Source organism: Pelophylax lessonae (genome assembly GCF_965119305.1).
Source record: "Pelophylax lessonae genome assembly, chromosome: 4".
NCBI classification, from domain to species: Eukaryota; Metazoa; Chordata; class Amphibia; order Anura; family Ranidae; genus Pelophylax; species Pelophylax lessonae.
Genome location: NC_138771.1, coordinates 188,964,986 through 188,990,188, shown reverse-complemented (window position 1 = coordinate 188,990,188; position 25,203 = coordinate 188,964,986). Strand labels below are relative to the sequence as shown.

The 25,203-nt window shown below is 39.2% G+C and overlaps 1 protein-coding gene across 10 annotated transcripts in view; it reads right to left on the bottom strand.

The window, feature by feature from the left end:
* Positions 1 to 25,203, bottom strand: part of MAGI2 (membrane associated guanylate kinase, WW and PDZ domain containing 2) — a 1,130,869-nt gene that overhangs the window by 13,347 nt on the left and 1,092,319 nt on the right. For 4 of the 10 annotated variants that reach the window (XM_082255142.1, XM_082255141.1, XM_082255144.1 and 1 more), the window contains one exon: positions 15,624 to 15,715. The exons of 4 other annotated variants lie outside the window; for them this stretch is intronic. In XM_082255142.1, the coding sequence (XP_082111268.1) occupies positions 15,624 to 15,715 (92 nt within the window). Of the gene's footprint in view, positions 1 to 15,623; positions 15,738 to 25,203 lie in introns of all 10 variants that reach the window. 2 more of the 10 variants (XR_014225193.1, XM_082255145.1) reach the window with 1 other exon arrangement.

Here is a 25,203-nt window from a genome sequence, read left to right as displayed (position 1 = left end):
AGTCCTGAACAGAGTAGCAATTTTCCCACAACTCCCTGGTTTCCTGGATATGACCAGGGTAGATAAATTTCTCTATTCCCCTCCCTCAGCATCCCAGAAAGAACCCACCTGATGATGCAGGGGAAGCTAAGCAAGTGATCTGCAGCCAGGTGAGAGGCCCTTCACTGTCAGAACCTGCCTAGAGGCAGTTGGGTTAGAGCCTAATAGCATGCAGCTTCTACAAAAGACCCATTTACTGTGGGGAGTTTGTGTTCTGAACTGATGTACTGTACTATAGGTAGTGATTTCCAGCTTGACTCTCTTTTGTTATATAGTCCTATTCTATGCAGCCATGCATGCAGCTATGTTACCCTGACTGAGTCACAGAGACATTGCTGTGAAGAGGCCATGTTTGGGCACCTTTATTTATTCAGTTTCATTATTTTGCAATGTATGAATGTTTTTTTTTTTGTTTTTGTGCCATCCTTGACCTGTTTTGCATTACTGCTTCTAACTTTGCACCTGTTTTGTAACTTGCAGAATACTCCATGGTAGTTTTGTATATGGGGGCAGCCTATGATGCATAACTGCCTCTCTCTTTATGTTTATGTCTATGTCTATGTGTTGTTTGAATACACATGGATGTTCTCCTAGTATCTATAATAACATATAACTTTGTGCATCTGAATGTAATTTACATATGAGTTATATCTCACAAAATTTGGGTAGCGATTTTTATATGAATGTCCCTCTGGCTTTAACGGCCAGAGGTATAATATGCTATGCTGGCAAGATTACTACAGAACAATAGTATGCAAGGATACTTCAAATGTTGATTTAGAAGAGCTAAACTTTTTTGTAGAATTGAAGAAAAAAAATAATGCTAAATATTTGTTACTAAAATAGTTTTATATTTTCTACCCTAAGAGCCCTTAAACGTAGTGTTGCTATTACCCCCGGTACATTTTAGCTCATATAATGTACTGTATAGTTGGAGTGCAGGCCAAATATAGTTTCCATTTAAGGCGTCCTACAGCATAGACTTCATGTTTAATCTTAAATAATAGCAACATTTTGAGGCATATCAGGTTCTTTTCAAGCCTGATATGGTTTGAAATGCTGCTACTTTATAACAATTTAAGTTTTAGCACTGTAATGTTGGTTGAGAATAATAAAAGCACTATTTTCTAAGATTCCATATGAAGCCCTCAGTGCAAGACATCTTGCCTGGAGAAAACGCTTAGTTTATGTAAAGCACTCCAAAAACTGTCTATATTTGTAGCCAGTTCCATCCAAATGAAAACATATTTTAAACAGATCCTTATCGTTTTCAAATAATAAAAACAATCCTCCCAAACTACTACAGGGTTTTTTTTCCCTTGCAGAAACATTGATATTTTATTTAAAAAGCGTGTGCCTGAATCATTTTCTAGGGAACACATTAAACAAGTTGAAAAGTTGTCTTTTCTCTAATATGGCCAATTCCATATCCATATTGCCTTCGACATTTGAAAAAGAGCATGTCTATACTCAGAGCTTTGTAATGGAGAAATAGCAGCTGGCTTTACAGCACTTATGTAAGTTGTCATTATTCATTGAGCTTTGCTTATGCATAATGACACTATCCTATCTCCCTATGTTGTAAATATTCACTTAGCAAATAGCAACCACAACTGTAAAGTTAAATCACTAGTATACAGAGGGATATTTCCAAACAGTGTAATTAAAGCCTCCTTTGGCACTGTGGCATGCTGACAAAAAGCTGCTTTTGCGAATAATCCAGAACAATTCTAGTACAGTCATTAGCATTTGTCATACTGCATATAACCAGCAAATCTATAAAATGCACTCAAGAGAAATGCACCTTTTATCCGTGAAAAATAAAAAAAGAGAAATGCACCTCAGTATAATAATGAACGCAGTCTTGTTATCTGTAGTTCCATATATTCTATTCTGAAACTACGAGACAAATAGAATGACTACTTTTTCTAAATAGAGGTAATAAGTAAACATACACACAAGAATGTGTCTACAATGGCGATCTTACTACCGTGTGTGCAATGCACTGCATTGCAATATTTTTTTCAGTTAGCAGCATGCTATCTTTTGACTTTTCATCACAGCTTCCTCACAGCATTACTTTTATTCCAGACTGTGGTTGATAAATTCACAATTAGTGGACCCATCCATGAAAATACACAAATGCTCAAAAAGGAAATGTTAATTGGGTGAATCATGACAGTAATATTAGAACTGCAAGCAAGCATGCATTTGTTAAATTACCTCCTAAGACAGAGGTAAATGAAGACAACGTGAGTTAAGTGAAGCTGTCTTAGAATCTCATGTCTATATAATTCTAAGATCACTCCACTTCTTAATCCAGTGCCCCCTGATCTAATACTGGAGATCTCAAACATTGCTTCATATGCATTTCTGCATGCAACATGGCACAATAGATCAAATGTTAACAGTCTTTCTTTAGAGGTTATATTAAAACAACATACCATATTTATGTCCTTCGTAAAATTAGAATCTGCTGCTTATTAATGTCCAAGTTAAATATAGAATATTGTATACATATACCAGAACTATAAATGAACAGTGTTGAGAAATGAAATACATTCCCAGTTTTTGTTTTCTTTTTCTTTATTTTAGGATTGTTGACCGCTACAATATTGCAAATGTTGCAAACTCTTTTTTTAATTAAAGCAGAGCTCCAGTCATCTGTGGTAAAAATAAAAAAATAACAAAAAGTGTAGCTGCTGACTTTTAAAAACAGCCACTCACCTATTCCAGGATCCAGCGGTAAGCTCACCCCAAGCGGTCTCACCCGCTGTCTTCGGTCCCTGGTGCTGGCATCTTCACTATGGGCACCTTGCTGTGACAGCTTGTGGCTTCACAGCTGGGTGTCCCAGAAGACTGCAGGGGGAGGGAGGAAGGAGAACTGTCGTTGCTGAGCACCACAGCGCTCAGAATGAAAGTGGGAAGCTGGTGCCTGTCAAAAATCAGGTACCCACCCCCCCCCTGCTCCTCAAAAGTGCCAATTGTGCAAGAGGAGCGGAGGACGAGTCCTTAAAGCAGAACTTCCCTTTTTGGGTGGAGTTGCGCTTTAATCTTTACTTATATTTTTATTTTGTTTATATATATATATATATATATATATATATATATATATATATATATATATATATATATATATGTATATACATATATACATGCATACAAAACTGGTTTAGAGGCAAACACAGGTCTTGCAGAGGAGGAATATCAAAAACAGCAGTGTCCTTTCAATGAAGCTCAGTCCATTTTTCTCCAGAGAAAGATGGACTGAGCTTCACTGCACATTGACAATAAAAACACTGCGGATTTTGATTTTCCTTCTCTGCAAGACCCGTTAGTGCCTCTAAACCAGTTTTGGATTTATATGGATTTCATTGTAGATGAACACCTGAGCATTTACTTGGAACTATATATATATATATATATATATATATATATATATATATATATATATATATATATATATATATTTATATTTATCCTAGCACTTGCAGTTGGTACTTTTCACTGCTGCCGGTTACTGCTCCCCAAATGATGCTTTTCTGAACTTCCAGTTTTCACAAGAAAGAACTAACAGTGGACAGGGCAGTCTTCAGCCAATCTGTTAGCTTGGAGAACAGAGAAAAGGGGGGGGGGGGGTAAGGGAGCCGCTTGCTGCCTTATCCTTTGAGCCTGTGTGCTTCCATTGATGCACCTGCATGTAGGGGAAGCTCCATTAGATACTGCAAGAGAAATGAACCAGCCGGAAACAGCAAATCTTGGGAGTAGAATTCATGACACCAGCTTACATGGAACATAGGCAAGGATTAAAAGATCCAGAAGCTGCATATTTAATACATTAGCTACTGAAAGTAAATAAAAAACTAGGGTATATTATCATTTCAATAAAAGTAATGTCTCCTTTTAGAAAGAAATATATGAGAAATGGCCAGTTAAACCACTATGGTATTATATGATATATATTTATACATACAGCCCTCAAATCAGTGAATGTGACACCGAACATTGTCAGGTGGAAAATCAGTCACTGAGATTGAAAACACATGTACCTGGAAGATTTGTCTACAGAGAATAATTGCTAAAGTACGTGGGATTACTGCTGAAAGTATGGTTTACAAAGTATTGACTTAAAATTAGTGCATCTTTATTTCTAAACCACATTTAATCTTGTTCAATGGGGACTGAGTTTTAATATTTTTTTAAATAGTCAAGTATGTAGACTACACCATAGATGCAGCAGCACTTTTTTAATGTTTGTATTCCTTGTCGATGGAGTCCCAACTTAAATTAATAGGATTTTGTTTTGAAATCAACTAGATTGGATCAGATCAAAAGCAATCACCATAGTTGAACAGCTGTGTTTGCAATCTTTTCCTGGTAGATTTCAGCAATACAGCTAGATATGTAAAAATTCTACTAGTATTCTAAATGTTTGTTCTGGAGATACTGGCTAATGGCTAGCCTATGCTACATAGCCAATCTAGTTCTGATTATTGAGATCACATCTACAAAAAAACATGTTTTTTTTTCTTTCAAAATTTACTTTAATAATATGCAAGATGAGGAGATAACCTAAACCTAAAAAAAAAAAAAATCAATTCAGCAAAAAATTATAAATTGAGTTATGTTATCAATGTGCTGTAGTTAGTAATTTGGCTCCTTTACAGTTTTATGCTTTCTTATATTGGAAATTGTATGCCTTATTCTATAACAACAGAAAAAAAAATAGACAAAGGCCCCTTTCACACGGGCACACTGCCCGACGGAATCCGTTCTGCTCAGCGGGGGATCGATCCGCAGATTCCCGCTGAGCAGGCAGATGACAGCTCGTCTCCGCTCTGTGTGCAGAGACGGAGCTGTCAGATTCCCTCTCTCCTCTATGGGGAGATCGGATGAGAACGGACCACCAGAATCGGATAGCAGCAGATTTCAGCGGAGATGTCTCTGCTGACACCCGCTGCCCCATAGGGATGCATGGAGCATCTGATCAGGTCCGCCTGAAAAACTGACAGGCGGATCGGATCGCCCGTGTTTAAGGGGCCTAACAGAGAAAGCATACATTCTATTTCATTACAAGTTACTTACTTTGCAGAAATGTCATTTCAGCTGTAGTGACATTGGTTTATAGTTGAATGTACTGGTATAATCAATTAAAAATGCCTTTTTTAAAGAATTGTTTTGCTAAAGCAATAATGGACTTTAAAGACATGTATCATACAATTTAACAATTTATTAGCCTATATAAAAGACACTAATGACACTATTTTCTCTAATTATAAGTTTGAATATTAAAGTTATTTTCTGCTATTTATTAAGCTCAATTCGTATGGTATAACAATTATTTTTTCGCAAAATGATTGTCATTTCCAGCAACAAAGGTAAATAAGAGCAATAAATTACACATGGCTGAAAATAACGATCGTTATGGCAAATAAAACATGTTATACTGGGCCAAAGCAAGATATAAGCAAGTTTTAAAAAGTCACAGCACACAAAACAAATTACTTATTGAAAAGAAGAGTCGACAGGTCCATTAAATGATTTAGCACCTCTAGATCATGCTAATAGCATTCATAACAAAAAGCTTGAGTCCTCCCAAACAAAATAGACAGTTGTGGGTGGACAATGTCAGGTTGAATCACATTAGGTTTTTTTTTTATTTAGTATTCTAGCACAGTTATATAATTTATCAATAGTTTTTTGTTCTTATCTCATAAAAGATCCCTTCCCTTCTGCAAACTTTAGACTAAAATCTCTGTGGGATTAAAACGGAGAATCCTGATGGCAGATAGTGACGAGCTCCTTGACTATAAAGGGGGGCATGATTTTGAGTACAGTAGGGTGGATCTTGTAGGAAAAACCTCACTGGTGGTTGAACACTAGACATGTGTGAAATTCAGAGGAATTATTTGTTGTTCGGAGATTCGGATATACCGTAATTGCAGTTTAAACAAAGTTTACTGTATGCTCCAAATAACAAAACTTGTCCGAATTTGGGAAATTTAAAACTGATTTTATATCGAATTCTAGTCGAATTCCAACTGGAAACATATTTCTAAAATCAAGGACTATGTGTGGTACTAGAGTACCATTTTAAAATAATGCTGCTTTTGTTAAGCCAAAGATAATTTAAAGAGTCACTCTAATCATTTGATGAATGTTTTTCTTTTGTTTGTTCACTTTGCCACATTCTAATAAAAAAAAATTGAAAGTTTTTTATTTGACCGTTTCAAAATGTATCAATTTGAACGTTTTGAATAAAAAAAAAAATGATAAATTCGAAGAAAATTCGAAAAAGACATAAAACTAATTCCGAATACGAATTACACATACAAATCCCAAATACGAATTGAACAAGTCAACCGAATTTAATGAAACTAACTAGATTAAGGAATCTAAACAAAACAAAATCTTTTGTCATGCACATCTAGTGAACTCACTGGTAGTGGAATACAAATAATCTCCAAAAAGCTAATGGATGATTCATACAGACAGTGTTTAACCCAAATTTGAAACATCCATGTTGGATTGATTTTCCTTAATATTAAACCCCATGGGACTAATTTAAATAAAGGCACATAGGCTATTCACTTTGCAAGAGAATTTTCCTTTAAGTATATGTCATGAAAATTTGCTTTGCAAAGAATATCCAAAGACTTATAAGTAAAATAAAAATAAAAAGTATTTTTGATCGCACATTGGATGATGGAAGTAAGCAGAGCTTCACCTCATTCACTAAGTGTAGGGAAAATATCACAGCAAAGTGAAATTTCCATTAAAAACAGAACAGGCTAATTGCCTTTAGTAAATCAATCCTTTTGTTTCTTTTTTGGCGTAGCAGCTGAAACAAGACAGCAGAAATGGTCGCCCAGTGAAAACTGCTTTGGATTTTGCAGATAATATTGCATTTCATATGTATTATTTGTTTCAGGAGCATTCTGTGGAAGGTAGCTAGTGGAGATTAACTAAGAGCAGTATATTGAATTTGGTTTAGCATGTTTTTCTGAATTTTTTTAATGAACTTACATTTCTTATTTCTTTGAATCCACCACAATCGCTTCAAAATTATACACACACACACGTGCATCTTCTAAAATTAGGTTATCGTCAAAAATTTAATTTATTTCAGTAATTTAATTCAAAAAGTGAAACTCATATTTTATATAGATGCATTACACACAGAGTGATATATTTCAAGCATTTATTTATTTTAATTTTGAGGATTATGGCTAACAGCTAGTGAAAACCCAAAATGCAGTATCTCAGAAAATCTGAATATTACATAAGACCAATAAAAAAAAAGGATTTTTAATACAGATAAAACACAATGGACCAACACCAGCAAATTACATAGTTACCTAAATCATCACTGACTGTGAAAACTTCACACTGGACCTCATGCAACTTGGACTCTGTGCCTCTCCACTCTTCTTCCAGACTCTGGGACCTTGATTTCCAAATGAAATGCAAAATTGTCCACAGTCTGTGATGATTTGGGGAGCCATGTCATCTGCTGGTGTTGGTCCACTGTGTTTTCTCAAGTCCAAAGTCAGCTCAGTCCTCTACCAGGAAATTCTAGAGTACTTCATGCTTCCCTCTGCTGATCAGCTTTATGGAGATGCTGATTTCATTTTCCAGCAGGACTTGGAATTTGCCCACACTGCCAAAAGTACCAATACCTGTTTTAATGATCATGGTATCACAGTGCTTGATTGGCCACCAAACTCACCTGACATAAACCCCATAGAAAATCTGTGGGGTATTGTCAAGAGGAAGATGAGAAACACCAGACCCAATAATGCAGATGAGCTGAAGGCTGCTATCAAAGCAACCTGAGTGTCCATAACACCTCAGCAGTGCCACAGGCTGATCGCCTCCATGCCATACTGCATTGATGCAGTAATTCATGCAAAAAGGACCCTGACCAAGTATTGAGTGCATACTATACAGTACATGGACATACTTTTCAGTAAGTCAATATTTCTGTATTAAAAATCCTTTTTTATTAGAAGTCTTATGTAATATTCTGAGATTCTGAATTTTGGGTTTTCACTAGCTGTAAGCCATAATTATTAAAATAAATGCTTGAAACTGATCACTCTGTGTGTAACGTATCTATATAAAAAAAAATATATATATAATATTATATGAGATGTGTATATTATATATATATATATATATATATATATATATATATATATATATATATATATATATATATATATATATATAGATATATATATATATATATATAGATATATATAAACATATATATCTATATATATATATATATATGATATAGAAAGTCTACACACCCCTGTTAAAATGTCAGGTTTCTGTGATAATTTCAAAACTTTTTCTACCTTTAACCACTTACCGCAAAGTAATGTATATTTACGTCGGCAGACTTTGCAGTGTTATACCGGGGTGATGCCTCTAGCTAGAGGCATCACCCCAGCACCATTGCTTAGAGCCAGCGGTCGGCTTTCCGGCGGTAATGACCGATGCGGCTCAGGAGCCGCTTGATCGTTACCCCGGCGAGCGGGAGGGGACATCCCCCCTCCCGCCACCTTCTGCGGCTTTGCCCGGGTCTGTCCGCCGGCTGGATGGAGTCCCGATCTAAGCCGGATGCGGCTTCAATCGGGTCTCTGATGACGTAACCCGGAGGCGGCATCCATGACATCACGTCCGGGTTACTCTGCTGCTAAAGGCGGCAGATTAAAAAAACTATTGTATTAAAAAAAATAATAATTTTAGCCGCCCTAGTCGCCGAAAGAAAACGTATATGGAAGTCGAGCCGCAAATGAAATCGCTGTTCAATCCACACATGTGAGGTATCGCTGCGATCGCCAGAGCGTGAGCAATAATTTAAAAAAAGAGCTACACTCCAACTCTAAACTGGTAACCCTTAAAAATTCTTAAAGCGTCGCTTATTGAGATTTCTATTAACTGTAGTTTGTCGCTATTCCACGGGTGTGCGCAATTTTAAACCGTAAAATGTTGGGTGTCTATTTACTTGACATCATCTTTCACAATATACAAAAAAATGGGCTAACTTTACTGTTTAGTTTTTTTTAAATGCAGTGAAATGTGATTTTTCGAACTTTTTCCCCAAAAATTGCGTTTTAAAGACCGCTGCGCAAATACCGCGTCACAAAAAATATTGCAATGACCGCCATTTTATTCTCCAGAGTCTTTGCTAAACAAATATATATAATGATTGGGGGTTCTAAGTAGTTTTCTAGGAAAAAATACTGATTTTAACTTGCAAACAAAAAGTGTCCGAAATAGGCCTGGGGCTTAAGTGGTTAATGTGACCTATAAACTGTACAACTCCATTGAAAAACAAACTGAAATATTTTAGGGGGAGGGGGGGAAGCAAAAATAAAAACATAAAATAATGTGGCTGCATAAGTGTGATCTCTTATAAGTGTGATCTCTTATAAGTGTGATCTCTTATAAGTGTGATCTCTTATAACTAGTGATTTAGCTGTGCTCAGAATTAAGTAATTACATTCAAACTCATGTTAAATATGAGTTAGTATACACTTGCCATCATTTAAAGTGCCTCTAATTAATCTCAAATAAAGTTCAGCTGTTCTAGTAGGTCTTTCTTGACATTTTCTTAGTCGCATCCTACAGCAAAAGCCATGCTTCCAAAGCATCAGAGATATCTTATTGATAAAAAGTATCAGTCAGGAGAAGGCTGCAAAAGAATTTCCAAGGCATTAGATATACCATGGAACACAGTGAAGACAGTCATCATCAAGTGGAGAAAATATGGCACAACAGTGACATTGCCAAGAGGCCTACAGCAACATTAAAGCAGCTGCAGGAATATCTGGCAAGTACTGGCTGTGTGGTACATGTGACAACAATCTCCCTTATTCTTCATATGTCTGGGCAATGGGGTAGAGTGGCAAGATGGAAGCCTTTTCTTGTGAAGAAAAACATCCAAGCCTGGCTAAATTTTGCAAAAACACATCTGAAGTCTCCCAAAAGCATGTGGGAAAATGTGTTATGGTCTGATTAAACCAAGGTTGAATTTTTTGGCCATAATTCCAAAAGTCATGTTTGGCACAAAAACAACACTGTACATCACCAAAAGCACACCATGCCTACAGTGAAGCATGGTGGTGTAAGCATTGTGCTTTAGGGCTGTTTATTGGCACACAACATTTAGGCTTCTGCTAGAAAGCTGAACATGAAGAGGAATTTTTCAGCATAACAATGACCCAAAGCATACATCCACATCAAAAAAGGAATGGCTTCACCAGAAGAAGATTAAAGTTTGGGAATGGCCCAGACCTGAATCCGACTGATAATCTGTGGGGGGGGGGGGGGGCATCTGAAGAGGGCTGTGCACAGGAGATTCCCTCGCAATCTGACAGATTTGGAGTGTTTTTGCAAAGAAGGGTAGGCAAATATTGCCAAGTCAAGATGTGTCATGCTGATACACTCATACCCAAAAAGACTGAGTGCTGCAATAAAATCATAAGGTGCTTCAACAAAGTATTAGTTTAAGGGTGTGCAAACTTATGCAACCATATTATGTTAGTTATTTATTTTTACTTCCCTCCACCTAAAAGATTTAATTTTTTTGTTCAACTGAGTTTAACAGTTTATAGGTCACATTAAAGGTGGAAAAAGTTTTAAAATTATTTATCTTTGTCTCATTTTTTTACGCCACAGAAACCTGCCATTTAACAGGGGTGTGTATAGTTTTTATATTAATTGTGTTTGTGTGTGTTTATACAGTATGTCACAAAAGTGAGTATACCCTTCTCATTTTTGTAAATAATTTATTATAACTTTTCATGTGACAACATTGAAGAAATGACACTTTGCAACAATGTAAATTAGTGAGTGCACAGCTTGTATAACAGTGTCAATTTGCTGTACCCTCAAAATAACTCAAGACACAGCCATGTCTAAACCGCTGGCAACAAAAGTGAGTACATCCCTAATTGAAAATGTCCAAAATGGGCCCATTAGCCCTTTTCCCTCTCCGGTCTCATGTGACTTGTTAGTGTTACAAGGTCTCAGGTGTGAATGGGGAACAGGTGTGTTAAATTTGGTGTTATCGCTCTCACTCTCAGTTCAACATGGCACCTCATGGCAAAGAACTCTCTGAGGATCTGAAAAAAAGAATTGTTGCTCTATATAAAGATGACCTAGCTATAAGAAGATTGCCAAGACCCTGAAAGTGAGCTGCAGCAAGGTGGCCAAGACCATACAGCAGTTTAACAGGACAGGTTATACTCAGAACAGGCCTTGCCATGGTCGACCCAAGAAGTTGTGTGCACGTGCTCAGCCTCATATCCAGAGGTTGTCTTTGAGAAATAGACTTATGAGTGCTGCCAGCATTGATGCAGAGGTTGAAGAGGTGGGGGGGGGGGGGTCAGCCTGTCAGTGTTCAGAGCATACACCACACACTGCATTAAATTGGTCTACATGGCTGTCGCCCCAGAAGGAAGCCTCTTCTAAAGATGATGCACAAAAAAGCTTGCAAATGGTTTGCTGAAGACAAGCAGACTAAGGACATGGATTACTGCAACCATGTCCTGTGGTCTGATGAGACCAAGATAAATGTATTTGGTTCAGATGGTGTCAAGCGTGTGTGGCGGTAACCATGTGAGGAGTAAAAAGACAAGTGTGTCTTGCCTACAGTCAATCATGGTGGTGGGAGTGTCATAGTTTGGGGCTGCATAAGTGCTGCCGGGACTGGGGAGCTACAGTTCATTGAGGGAACCATGAATGCCAACATGTACGGTGACATACTGAAGCAGAGAATGATCTCCTCCCTCCAGAGACTGGGCCACAGGGCAATATACCAACATGATAACGTGATAACATGATAACCCAAACACACCTCCAAGCCGACCACTGCCTTGCTAAAGAAGCTAAAAGTAAAGGTGATGGACTAGCCAAGCATGTCTCCAGACCTAAACCCTATTGAGCATCTGTGTGGCCTCCTGAAATGGAAGGTGGAGAAGCACAAGGTCTCTTACATTCACCAGGTCCGTGATGTCTTCATAGAGGAGTGGAAGAGGACTCCAGTTGCAACCTCTGAAGCTCTGGTAAACTCCATGCCCAAGAGGGTTAAGGCAGTGCTGGAAAATAATGGTGGCCACACCCATATGTTGACACTTTGAGCCCAATTTGGACAGTTCCACTTAGGGGTGTACTCACTTTTGTTGCCCATGGTTTAGACATTAATGGCTGTGTGTTGAGTTATTTTGAGGGGACAGAAAATGTACACTTATATATATATATATATATATATACATACTGTATATATATAAATAATTTTAAGCTATTTTTAGAGGTTAGGGTTTTTCATATTACTATATTAAATAAATGATACATATACACAAACAGTGTTGCTAATTGTTTTTTGAGAGGATTGTGGTGGTCTCATATTTAGTTTGTCCCTGGTCAGCATGCAAGGTGGTGTAGTTCTAGTTGAATTCCTTCTTATTTATCATCTGTTTCTAAAAAGAACTTGAAATGAGACATAGGGACGATTGCATCAAGGATTTTACATGCAGTAGAAAATATTTTTTTATATTTCTAAATCAGGTATAATATAAACAGATACCTTGATGGCAACTTAGGAAAATGTAACCACCTATATCTTAGCTACAATATTTTCAGCAATCAAAAAATAAAAAAAAAACATGCAAAAATGAGAAACAGACTATAATGTCAATATATATATTTAAAAATAAAAATGCTCATATTCCAATTTCTGGTTATTTAGTGCCATGTTGCGGAGTTAACTTCACATCAATAAATGTTTCCAAATACCATTCAGGAAAATTCTATATTTGGTCTTCCATGGCTCTCACTAGAATTCACTGTATGTAAGAGCTCACATCTTGTAATATAAACGGCACTAATATAAGGGATGATGTATACAGACGTTGCAAGCTAACAAAAGCAAAAGCATCCCTCTTTAAAAATCCTAAACACATTAAAAAAATACATGCATTTAGGCTGCTTATGAGATGCACATGTAGTTAATAAATACTTGTCAGTTTCCTATAAAATGAGGGACCAAAGCATTACAAATACTAAGAAATGCATGTACTGCATTGCATACCACAATGACATGCACTTCAGATGCATTCCTCTTGATATCAAATTAATTAAAAATGATGCAAAATTTGTTGAACAGAACAAGCAGTGCTTATAAAAACAGCCACTAGTGTACTTGTCCTGTCAGATTCTGATGAAAACGACCACAGTGCATCAAAACTATTTTTCAAACACACTTGAGTTAGAATTTATTATCACCCATGTGCACAATCCCTAAGCCTCCAGGATGGTTGCCCATTGGTATTACATTTACATATAAATTTGCAGTACATAAAATAAATCAATCTGCCATCTGTCTGCGCCGTCTACCTTTACTAGAAAAGGATTAGTGATGATTGGCTGATATGAATGAGTACACCTTTCAGTTTAAATGTTGTGTTGCTCATTAGATACAAACTTAATTAGAACACTTATCATACTGTATATAGATATGGCTTGAAAGCAAATGGAAACATTTGTGAAATTAAAGCACATGCCCTACTCTGAAAGGCCCAAGTAAATCCATTGAAAAATTGCCAACCCCAAACCCCTTACATAACTATTGATTCTGAGTATTCTTTATTTGTACCTTAGCAATACAAGTGCTGTCTATTATTATTATTTGCCATGCACTAAAAGTAAATATCTGATCTGAAATATCATTGTAATATATTAGAAGTATAACTAAAGGCAAAACTTTTTTTCAGTTTTGTATAGAATGAAGTATTAGAACACCTCTTAGGTTTTGTTTTTTTTGCTGTCTGTGTCCCCGTTAAGGAGATTCACCCTCTCTATTTATCCTGTTTACCATTATCATTGAAAGTGAAAGTAAAAGAAAATCCCACATTTTGGGTTGTCCCAAGAAAAGTAATAGTGAAGGGAAATCTTACAATGGGGACACTAGGTCTTGTGACCTGGGGGTCCACCAAGGAATTCCCTTAACCACTTGCCGACTGCCGCACGACTATTTACGTCGGCAGTCAGCCCCTCACAGGCAAAGCGACGTAGGGCTACGTCGCTAGCCTGTAAGGGTTTTGGGATGCACGCTCCCGCTCGGTCACGGACCCCCCCCGCGCGTGTGCCTGGCGGACCCGATGTCCGCTGGGCACTCGCGATCGTCCGTGACAGCGGGAGAAAGGCAGGCGGCTAGTGTAAACAAAGCCGCCTGTCAGTCTCCCCTGTGTAAGAATGGTGATCAAACGGTTCTACTATGTAGGACTGTTGATCACTGTTCTTACACATCAAGCCACAGCCAATCACAGTTAGAAACACGCCCCTAGGGACACACTTAACCCCTCCCTCTCAAAAAAAGTTAACCCCTTCACTGCCAGTGTCATTTTTACAGTAACAGTTCATATGTATAGCACTGATTACTGTAGTAATGTCACTGGTAACCCCAAAAGTGTCAAAAATGTCAGTCAAGGGTCCGATCTGTCCGCCCCAATGTCGCAGTCCTGCAAAAAAAAAATCGCAGATCGCCATCATTACGCGGTAAAAAAAAAACAACAAAAATTACAAAAATCATTCCCTTTGTTAGTAAACGCAATAAATTTTGCGCAAACCAATCAAAATACGCTTTTTGGGATTTTTTTTTACCAAACATATGGTAAAAAAAAAATTGGCCTAAAATGTTAAAAAATTTTGATTTTTACATTTTTTATTGGGAATTTCATATAAAAACGTGAAAAATATTGTTATTTTTGCAAAATTGATGCTATTTTTTTGTTTATAGCGCATGATCAAAAAATCGCACAGGTGATCAAATACCACCAAAAGAAAGCTCTGTTTGTGGGAAAAAAAAGGACGGCAAATTTGTTCAGGTACAGCATTGCACGACCGTGCAATTGTCCGTTAAAGTCACGCAGCGCCGAATCGCAAAATAGGCCCTGGTCAGGAAGGGGGTAAAATCTTCCGGGGCTTAAGTGGTTAATTTGCAGGGATTTCCTCAGACTTCCTATTTGGCTATGGGACAGGAAGTGAGGGTAAATCTCTCCAATGGGACACAGATGGCGAAAAAAAAAATCTGACTGAGGTTATAACCCTCTCTTGCTCTATTCAAAATGAAAAAAAAAAAGTTTTGCCTATAGTTCTACTTTAAGCGTCACAAGGGTTTTCCAAAAAAAATACAAATTGGATCCCTGCTTTGGCCCTAATATCTGGAGAGCTTTGAAGTAGGAATGTACAATTTTATTCATCCTTTAGGTATAAAAATCCATTTTAACCTGCTAGCATTACAGAAAAAAACAGCACATTTGCTTGATTAAATATCTCAATTCTTGTAGTATTCTAAGAATATATATGTCGCTGTATTGTATGCTTATATGTTTTTGGTGCTGGTTATTTAACAGAGCATCGTGTACACTGCTTTACTCATAATTAATAACACAAGCAGGTAAATTGTTGTGCAGAAAAGACATATATTATTAAGCAGAATATGTAAGCACAATCAAGTGAAACAACAGCAGATTAGAAGAAACTATAATATGCATGCAAAGTTTACAAACCGTGTCTTTAGGGTGGCCCAATAAGTAGAAATATGGGGACCCATGCTTGTCACTTTTCATGCACATGGAGAGACTGGAAGAAGGTACCATTCCTAAAGGAAGGGGAGGAACAGCCTAGGACCAATCATTAGAATTAACAGAACAGTGACACAAAGATATAGAACTGTTAGCAAAGAATTCTTAGTAGATTAGCAAAGTTACAGAAATGTATCTAACACGAAAGAGAGAGTTACTTGTATTATAAGGCATGCACATAAAAAATATTAGTTAAAGCTAAGCTCTACCGTTAAATGTGTAACCTTCTACATCATATTGCATCTGGCATTATAAATAACTTAAACATTTGTGGGATACTGTGCATTTGTACCAAGCCAGAGGGTAACGTAATTTGTCATTTCATGGTTAATTTACCCTATTTTAGTTGTATTTATATTGTGTGAATAGAATTCTATCAGCATAAAAAAAAAGAATATGTCAAGGAGCGGAAACCCAAGTGATCTGTTTCAAGAACATTGTTTAAATACCATGACAATATGATTATATCCCATGGCTCACAAATATAGCACCTAGGAATCCTCTATAATTGCTGAAAGAACCTGCCTACCTGAACACTAAGCTGCCCATAGATGGATAGAATTTTAAAAGAAAATTCTTTGGACAAAAATTCTCAAAACATTCTCAGGGTATTTGTTTGTTGTTTAAAAGATCATGTATGCTTTTAACATTTGATTTAGGAATTAATGGACTTTACCGAATGAAAACCACATGCACTGTTAGAAATTCGTTCGTTTGAGAAAGAATTTCCATTCGGCTCGTTCTGATATTCCTGTCACTGCAGCCAAAAAAAAAAAAATGAATCTCTATTTGACCCACTATTGATTTATAGGTACATAGTTAGTCTGGTTGAAAAAAGACACAAGTCCATGTAGTTCAACTAATAAAAGGGAAAAAGAAAAAAAAGAATACAATCCTATATACACAGTCCTACAGTGGCGGAACTACCTGGGTCGCAGCAGTCACACTTGCAACTGGGCCCTGGAGTTTGGCCACTGTAGGGGGGCCCGCCTGCCCCCGTTCTCCCACCATGAGGGGCCTGCACCACCTGTTCTGGCTGGGCTACTGTTAGCTGCCTGTCGGTTCGTTTGTTCCGCCATGCAGGGGGGGGGGGGGGGGCTGTGCAGAGGGGAGACTGAGCACTATATCACAGGGGCCTGGACTGCCCCTCTGGACCACCCCTCCAAAGAGAGAGAGAAACCAATCTATGTATGTAGGAGACTCCATGACACAAAGGTATCCCTGGAGGCATGTGAATGCTGAGGGGGAATTGACTGACTGACTTAGTAAGTGGCAAATTGCCAGTGCAACTAATCCCGAACTCCACCCTTACAACAGAGGTGATGGGGGGGGGGGATAGAGATGAGATCTGTGGTGGTAGTGGAGGATGGCACCACCACTGCCACTAATCCCGCCCCCCCTCATCGCCACCACTCCCACCGCCATTGCTGCCACAGATCCCACCCCCCCTCACCACCACCGCCGTCACTGATTCCCACCCCCCTCACCACCACCACCACCGCTGCCACTGATCCCATCCCCCTCACCACCACCACTGCTGCTACTGATCCTACCCCCCTCACCACCACCAGTGGTCCCAACCTCTCACCACCACCACAGATGCCCCTGATCCCACCCCCTCCCCACCCCCACCGCTGCCACTGATCCTACCTCCCTCACCACCACCGGTGCCACTGGTTACCCCCCTCACCACCACCACTGCCACTGATCCACCCCCTTCACCACCACCACTGCCACTGAACCCACTCCCCTCACCACCACCACTGCTGCCACTGGCCATCTCCCTCACCACCACCACCACCACCGCCACTGATCACCCCTTCACCACCACCACTGCCACTGATCTCATCCCCTTCACCACCACTGCTGCCATGGATCCCACTCCCTTCATCCCCACCATCACTGCTACTCATCCCATCCCACCACAGCTACCACTGATCCCCTCCCCCCATCAGAGCTGCTACTGATCCCATCCCACCACCACCACCGCTGCCACTGATCCTATCCCACCACCATTGCTGCCACTCATCCAATTCCATCCCCCCACCACTACCACTGCAATTCATCCCACCCCCCTACCACTTCCACTGCTACTCATCCCATTCCATCTATCCCACCACCACTCCTGCCACTAATCCCATTCCTTCCCACCACTACTGCCACTCATCCCATACCACCACTGTTTCCCCTTCCCCACCACCACTGCCACTCATCCCATACCATCACTGCTGCCACTCATCCCATCTCACCACAGCTGCCACTCATCCCATCTCCCCCATCACCGCTGCAACTGATCCCATTCCATCCCCCCATCACTACCACCACTGTCACTGATCCCATTCCATCCCCCAACACTACCACCACCACTGCGACTCATTCCAACCTCATGCTCCAGGGGGCCCATGCCTCAGCCCTGTACACCTGGATAGGAGGGGGGGGGGGCATATAAAGGATTCAATCCCCTTTCCACTGCAAGAAGAAAATGGAGGGGATACATTCCTCTATATAACGCCCTTCCTATCCAGGTGTACTGGGGTGACGCATGGTGCTATTTTATAGCTAAATATGTTATTTTTTATATGAAAAGAGTTGATTAGTTTTACAACATGAATACACAAAAAGTGTGCAGGGGTGGAAGGCAGCCTCTCCCCGTTAGGAGCCTACATCAATACTTCAGAGGTAGACATTTAAATGTTTACCCCTAAATAAAATATACACATGGCAACAAAGTGCAATAGAGTTAGCAGTTGTACCAGTAATGGATGTGACAATCACAGTGTCACAAATTAGAGAGAGAACTACCCCTAGTGCTTGGAATAAAAGGTAGGTAGGAAACAATAGTACACAATTTTTGGGAAAAAGAAGAAATGAAATAAATATATTTTTTACATACTTTTACCAGTGCAGTATAGCGTCATTATATGACTGTTGCGGTGGTGATCAGGGACACTGACTGTTGACAGTTAATTTAAAAAAAAATTGAATACATTTTTATTCAGTTTTTTAACATGTTTTTTTCTCTTTTTACATACTCCTGGGCACTGGGATCTACAATCTGCTGTGTCCACCGGAGTGGCAGTGGCACGCTTCATTCCCCTAGGCTGGATGACGTACATGTATGTGATCCAGCCTTCCCGTGCTCCCTGTCCTTGGTAAATGTATTGTAGGCAGGTGGCAACTGGTTAACACAACAAAGTAACACATGCATTCTGTCTTTCTCTCTAGAGATATTGTCTTGCATAATGATAATGGACTAAATTTGCTAAGCAATATCAGGACACATTTAATACAAATATCTCATGCATTATTGAAAATCTCAATTCACTATAGGTTTTTGCGGTATTTACCTCAAAAATAAGAAACACTTTGTAAACACTGCATAAACCAGTGAAAAAGTAAATTCACAAAAAAAATAAAATAAAAATATATACCCTACTCAAAAACATTAAAGGAACACTTTGAAAACACATCAGATCTCAATGGGGAAAAATATCATGCTGGATATCTATACTGATATGGACTAGGTAATGTGTTAGGCATGAAAAGATGCCACACTGTTTAATGGAAATTAAAATGATCAAACGACAGAGGGCTGAATTCAGACACCCCGAAAATCGAGGTGAAAAAATGATGCGGCAGGCTAGTCCATTTTGCTGAAATTTAATTGCAGCAACTCAAAATGGTCCCCACGTGTTTGTATGCATGCCTGACAATGTCGGGGCATGCTCCTAATGAGATGACGGATGGTGTCCTGGGGTATTTCCTCCCAGATCTGGACCAGAGCATCACTGAGCTCCTGAACAGACTGAGGTTCAACCTGGCAGCGTCGGATGGACCGAAACATAATGTCCCAGAGGTGTTCTATTGGATTTAGGTCAGGGGAGCATGGGGGGCATTCAATGGTGTCAATTCCTTCATCCTTATGGAACTGGCTGCATACTGTCGCCATATGAGGCCGGGCACCATCATGCACCAGGAGGAACCCAGGACCCACTGCACCAGTGTAGGGTCTGACAATGGGTCCAAGGATTTCATCACCAAAATCTAATGGCAGTCAGGGTGCCATTGTCTAGCCTGTAGAGGTCTGTGTGTCCCTCCATAGATATGCCTCCCCCAGACCATTGCTGACCCACTACCAAACTCGTCATGCTGAACAATTCTGGTATTCAATGGCATATGCCAATCAAGCTCCACGGTGCCGGGCAGTGAGCACAGGGCACAGTAGAGGACATTGTTCCCTCAGGCCACCCTCATGAAGTCTGTTTCTGATTGTCTGGTCAAAGGCATTCACACCAGTGGCCAGCTGAAATTCATTTTGTAGGGCTCTGGCAGTGCTCATCCTGTTCCCCCTTTCACAAAAGGAGCAGATAACGGTCCTGCTGATGGGTTAAGAACCTTCTATTGCCCTGTCCAGCTCTCTTAGAGTAACTGCCTGTGTCTTGGAATCTCTTCCATGCTCTTTAGACTGTGCTGGGTGACAGCAAATCTTCTGGCAATGACACATATTGATGTGCCATCCTGGAGGAGCTCGACTGCCTGTACAACCTGTATAGGGTCAAGGTCTGGCCTCACGCTACCAGTAGTGACACTGACCCTAGTCAAATGTAAAACTAGTGAAAAACAGTCAGAAAAGATGAGAATGGAAAAAAAGTGTGAGTGGCCTCCACCTGTAAAACCATTCCTGTTTTGGATGTTGTCTCATTGTTGCCCATCTAAGGAACCTGGTGGTAATTTCATTAACACCAAAGTAGCTGAAACTGATTAACAAACCCCTTCTGCTACTTAACTGACCAGATCAATATCCCAGGAGTTTAATTGACTTGATGCTATACTCTGATTAAAAAGTGTTCCTTTAAATTTTATGAGCAGTGTATATAGAAATATATTTGTTAAACAACTCATGGTCTTGCCATGCAATATTTAAGGGATTTATTGTTTGCTAAGGGACCAGCACACCATAATCGCCAGGGCAGGGATGTGTCAGCTTTTTTAATAAAAGGCTGTAATTTACAAGCTTCTGCAGGATTTGGAGAGAGTCTTTGCTGGCATTTGACAGCTGTACTTAGCAGTGCTCTCAGTTAAAGCAGAAATTGAGCTTTCCAGGCTAATTTAAAGGAATTTAAAGCCATTCAAAGAAGGACAAGGAGAAGAGTGGTCATAATCTGTGAATGCTCTTTTATAGAGCTTACAATACTTGATCATTTTACTGAATCAGACACCCTGAAGAAATTCCACCTGTCCAAGCAACTAATAATGCCACTGTATGTAGAACTGTGCAGTTTTTTCGAGCCCACCACACAGTGCAATCTTGAGATTCCAGCAATTACAAAGTTGTTAGCTGTCCTTCACTTCCTTGGAAAGCATCATTTTAGATGTCCAGTGGAAAATAATTCATGGTCACAAGATATGAAGTCATGCGATAAATGGTTTTTTATGAGATAAATATCGCATATTTTACAGTAATAACGCACACTTTTTTTTTTTACAAACTTTTTTGATGAACTGCAAACATTTTTCAGAAAAATGTAATGCATTATTTTCCCACAAATTCTAAAGCTGTAAATATCATATAGTGAATTAAGCTCTTTTTTTTCTATGCAATCTTTAGACAAAACATGTGAAAAAATTAAAAGAAAGCACTTTTTTACTGTGATCAATGTTACTGCAAATAAAAGGTATGGCTTTTAAAGTAAACTGGAACAAATATTATTAATATTTTTACTTGTTTAGTTGCTTTAAAAGACATCATATGCAAATCAATAGCTCACCCCTTTATCTGCATATGAATAAAAGAGTGTAATGGAATGCAACAATGTTGGTGCATTGCATTTATCAGTTAAAGGACAACTTTATCTTTAGTAAAGCTGTTTGGTAATAAATCCCCCCACACCCTGAGTACAGCTTACCTAGTTTAATACTTACCTTCATCCAAATCTAATGATCTTTCCTTTGACAAGGTCCCAGCCAAATTCATTTTATACTGTGCATGTGTGCCATATCCCAATTCATTCATTCCTGTTTCTAGGGCCTTACTAGAAACAGTTGTTGGAGGCTACCACGAGTGCAGTATATCTATAAGGAAGAATAAGGCTACTGTGTGCATTCACAGTATGAAAATTAGTTGGTGGTGATCTTGCCAGATGAAAGATTGCTACAGTGCCTGGCGAAAGTATTCGGCCCCCTTGAACTTTGCGACCTTTTGCCACATTTCATGCTTCAAACATAAAGATATAAAACTGTAATTTTTTTGTGAAGAATCAACAACAAGTGGGACACAGTCATGAAGTGGAATGAAATTTATTGGATATTTCAAACTTTGTTAACAAATAAAAAACTGAAAAATTGGGCGTGCAAAATTATTCAGCCCATTTACTTTCAGTGCAGCAAACTCTCTCCAGAAGTTTAGTGAGGATCTCTGAATGATCCAATGTTGACCTAAATGACTAATGATGATAAATAGAATCCACCTGTGTGTAATCAAGTCTCCGTATAAATGCACCTGCACTGTGATAGTCTCAGAGGTCCGTTTAAAGCGCAGAGAGCATCATGAAGAACAAGGAACACACCAGGCCGGTCCGAGATACTGTTGTGGAGAAGTTTAAAGCTGGATTTGGATACACAAAGATTTCCCAAGCTTTAAACATCCCAAGGAGCACTGTGCAAGCAATACCATTGAAATGAAAGGAGTATCAGACCACTGCAAATCTACGAAGACCTGGCCGTCCCTCTAAACTTTCAGCCCATACAAGGAGAAGACTGATCAGAGATGCAGCCAAGAGGCCCATGATCACTCTGGATGAACTGCAGAGATCTACAGCTGAGGTGGGAGACTCTGTCCATGGGACAACAATCAGTCGTACATTGCAAAAATCTGGCCTTTATGGAAGAGTGGCAAGAAGAAAGCCATTTCTTAAAGATATCCATAAAAAGTGTCGTTTAAAGTTTGCCACAAGCCACCTGGGAGACACACCAAACATGTGGAAGAAGGTACTATGGTCAGATGAAACCAAAATCAAACTTTTTGGCAACAATGCAAAACGTTATGTTTGGCGTAAAAGCAACACAGCTTATCACCCTGAACACACCATCCCCGCTGTCAAACATGGTGGTGGCAACATCATGGTCTGGGCCTGCTTTTCTTCAGCAGGGACAGGGAAGATGGTTAAAATTTATGGAAAAAATATGAGTTTGGTACAGGGATATGCCAAACCAACCACACATCCCTTCCCCCAACTACTTCATCAAAGAAACAAAAAACGATGTCCCTGGGGAATTTAAATGGATGGGGTTGGAGTAGTAGATATAGTAAAAGACGTAGAGAAGAGTATATAAAATTTTAAACATTTATTAAGCTCTTTAAAAACTATTACAAATCACATATATAAAAATAGAGATCATATTGACACAAAATATCCAATATACATATCCTGGTGATGGAAACAAGTTAGAGGTTCTTGAAGCTGGTGTGTATGTCCAACATGTTTCGGAATTTTTTAGAGAATTCCTTCTTCAGGGCAATTTCTACACAACCATACAATCACCACTTGGATATCTATACAAGTATACAAATAAAGGTAACAATAATATTGTGTCAACAATTGTACATATACACATCACATCCTTCCATCCACAGAGGGAACCCCACTAATCCACAACAGATCATCAAGGCATGCCTATTTTGGAGATATGAAGTATGGGTATATAGGTGTGTGGCTAGGCATAAGAGTAACGTGTATAGAAACATCCACTTACCCACACAACAAGATGCGAGGTACATACGTCCTTGCGGACATGGGGAAAAGGGAAACCCACTAGTCTGCAAAAAAGGGTCAGGACAAGCCTGTGTAAGAAACACAAACTATATGTACCTATATGTGCATGGAGACTAGGTGTGTAAGGATACATCCACTTACCCATATAGCAGGAGGTAATATGCATACGTCCCAGCAATATCACATTAAAGGAGAGTGGGAGTAAATATCTAAACAGGCAGCCCGTGCAGCGCACTCCTAAGGTCCACTTCTGTTGTACCGAATAGAAGAGAAGGATACACAGGTATTACACGGTCCAATGGGGTAGTGGTAATGTCATAGACCAGGGATAAATCCCCTTGCAGACTAGTGATCCTTATATATCTCCTCAGTCACTGTTTTTAGTCTCCTGGTGGCAATAAACGCACGGCGGTCACAAGGAGCGCCTAAGAAGGAGGCCTGTTTTTTGGCATAGCTAATTTCCCCTACTTCTTTACCTATCCCAGGTGTGGATCCGCTCCTTCTTAGGCGCTCCTTGTGACCGCCGTGCGTTTATTGCCACCAGGAGACTAAAAACAGTGACTGAGGAGATATATAATGATCACTAGTCTGCAAGGGGATTTATCCCTGGTCTATGACATTACCACTACCCCATTGGACCGTGTAATACCCGTGTATCCTTCTCTTCTATTCGGTACAACAGAAGTGGACCTTAGGAGTGAGCTGCACGGGCTGCCTGTTTAGATATATTTACTCCCACTCTCCTTTAATGTGATATTGCAGGGACATATGCATATTACCTCCTGCTATATGGGTAAGTGGATGTATCCTTACACACCTAGTCTCCATGCACATATAGGTACATATAGTTTGTGTTTCTTACACAGGCTTGTCCTGACCCTTTTTTGCAGACTAGTGGGTTTCCCTTTTCCCCATGTCCGCAAGGACGTATGTACCTTGCATCTTGTTGTGTGAGTAAGTGGATGTTTCTATACACGTTACTCTTATGCCTAGCCACACACCTATATATCCATACTTCATATCTCCAAATAGGCATGCCTTGATGATCTGTTGTGGATTAGTGGGGTTCCCTCTGTGGATGGAAGGATGTGATGTGTATATGTACAATTGTTGACACAATATTATTGTTACCTTTATTTGTATACTTGTATAGATATCCAAGTGGTGATTGTATGGTTGTGTAGAAATTGCCCTGAAGAAGGAATTCTCTAAAAAATTCCGAAACATGTTGGACATACACACCAGCTTCAAGAACCTCTAACTTGTTTCCATCACCAGGATATGTATATTGGATATTTTGTGTCAATATGATCTCTATTTTTATATATGTGATTTGTAATAGTTTTTAAAGAGCTTAATAAATGTTTAAAATTTTATATACTCTTCTCTACGTCTTTTACTATATCTACTACTCCAACCCCATCTATTTAAATTCCCCAGGGACATCGTTTTTTTGTTTCGTTAAAATTTATGGGAAGATGGATGGAGCCAAATACAGGACCATTCTGGAAGAAAACCTGATGGAGTCTGCAAAAGACCTGAGACTGGGATGGAGATTTGTCTTCCAACAAGACAATGATCCAAAACATAAAGCAAAATCTACAATGGAATGGTTCACAAATAAACATATCCAGGTGTTAGAATGGCCAAGTCAAAGTCCAGACCTGAATACAATCGAGAATCTGTGGAAAGAACTGTTGTTCACAAATGCTCTCCATCCAACCTCACTGAGC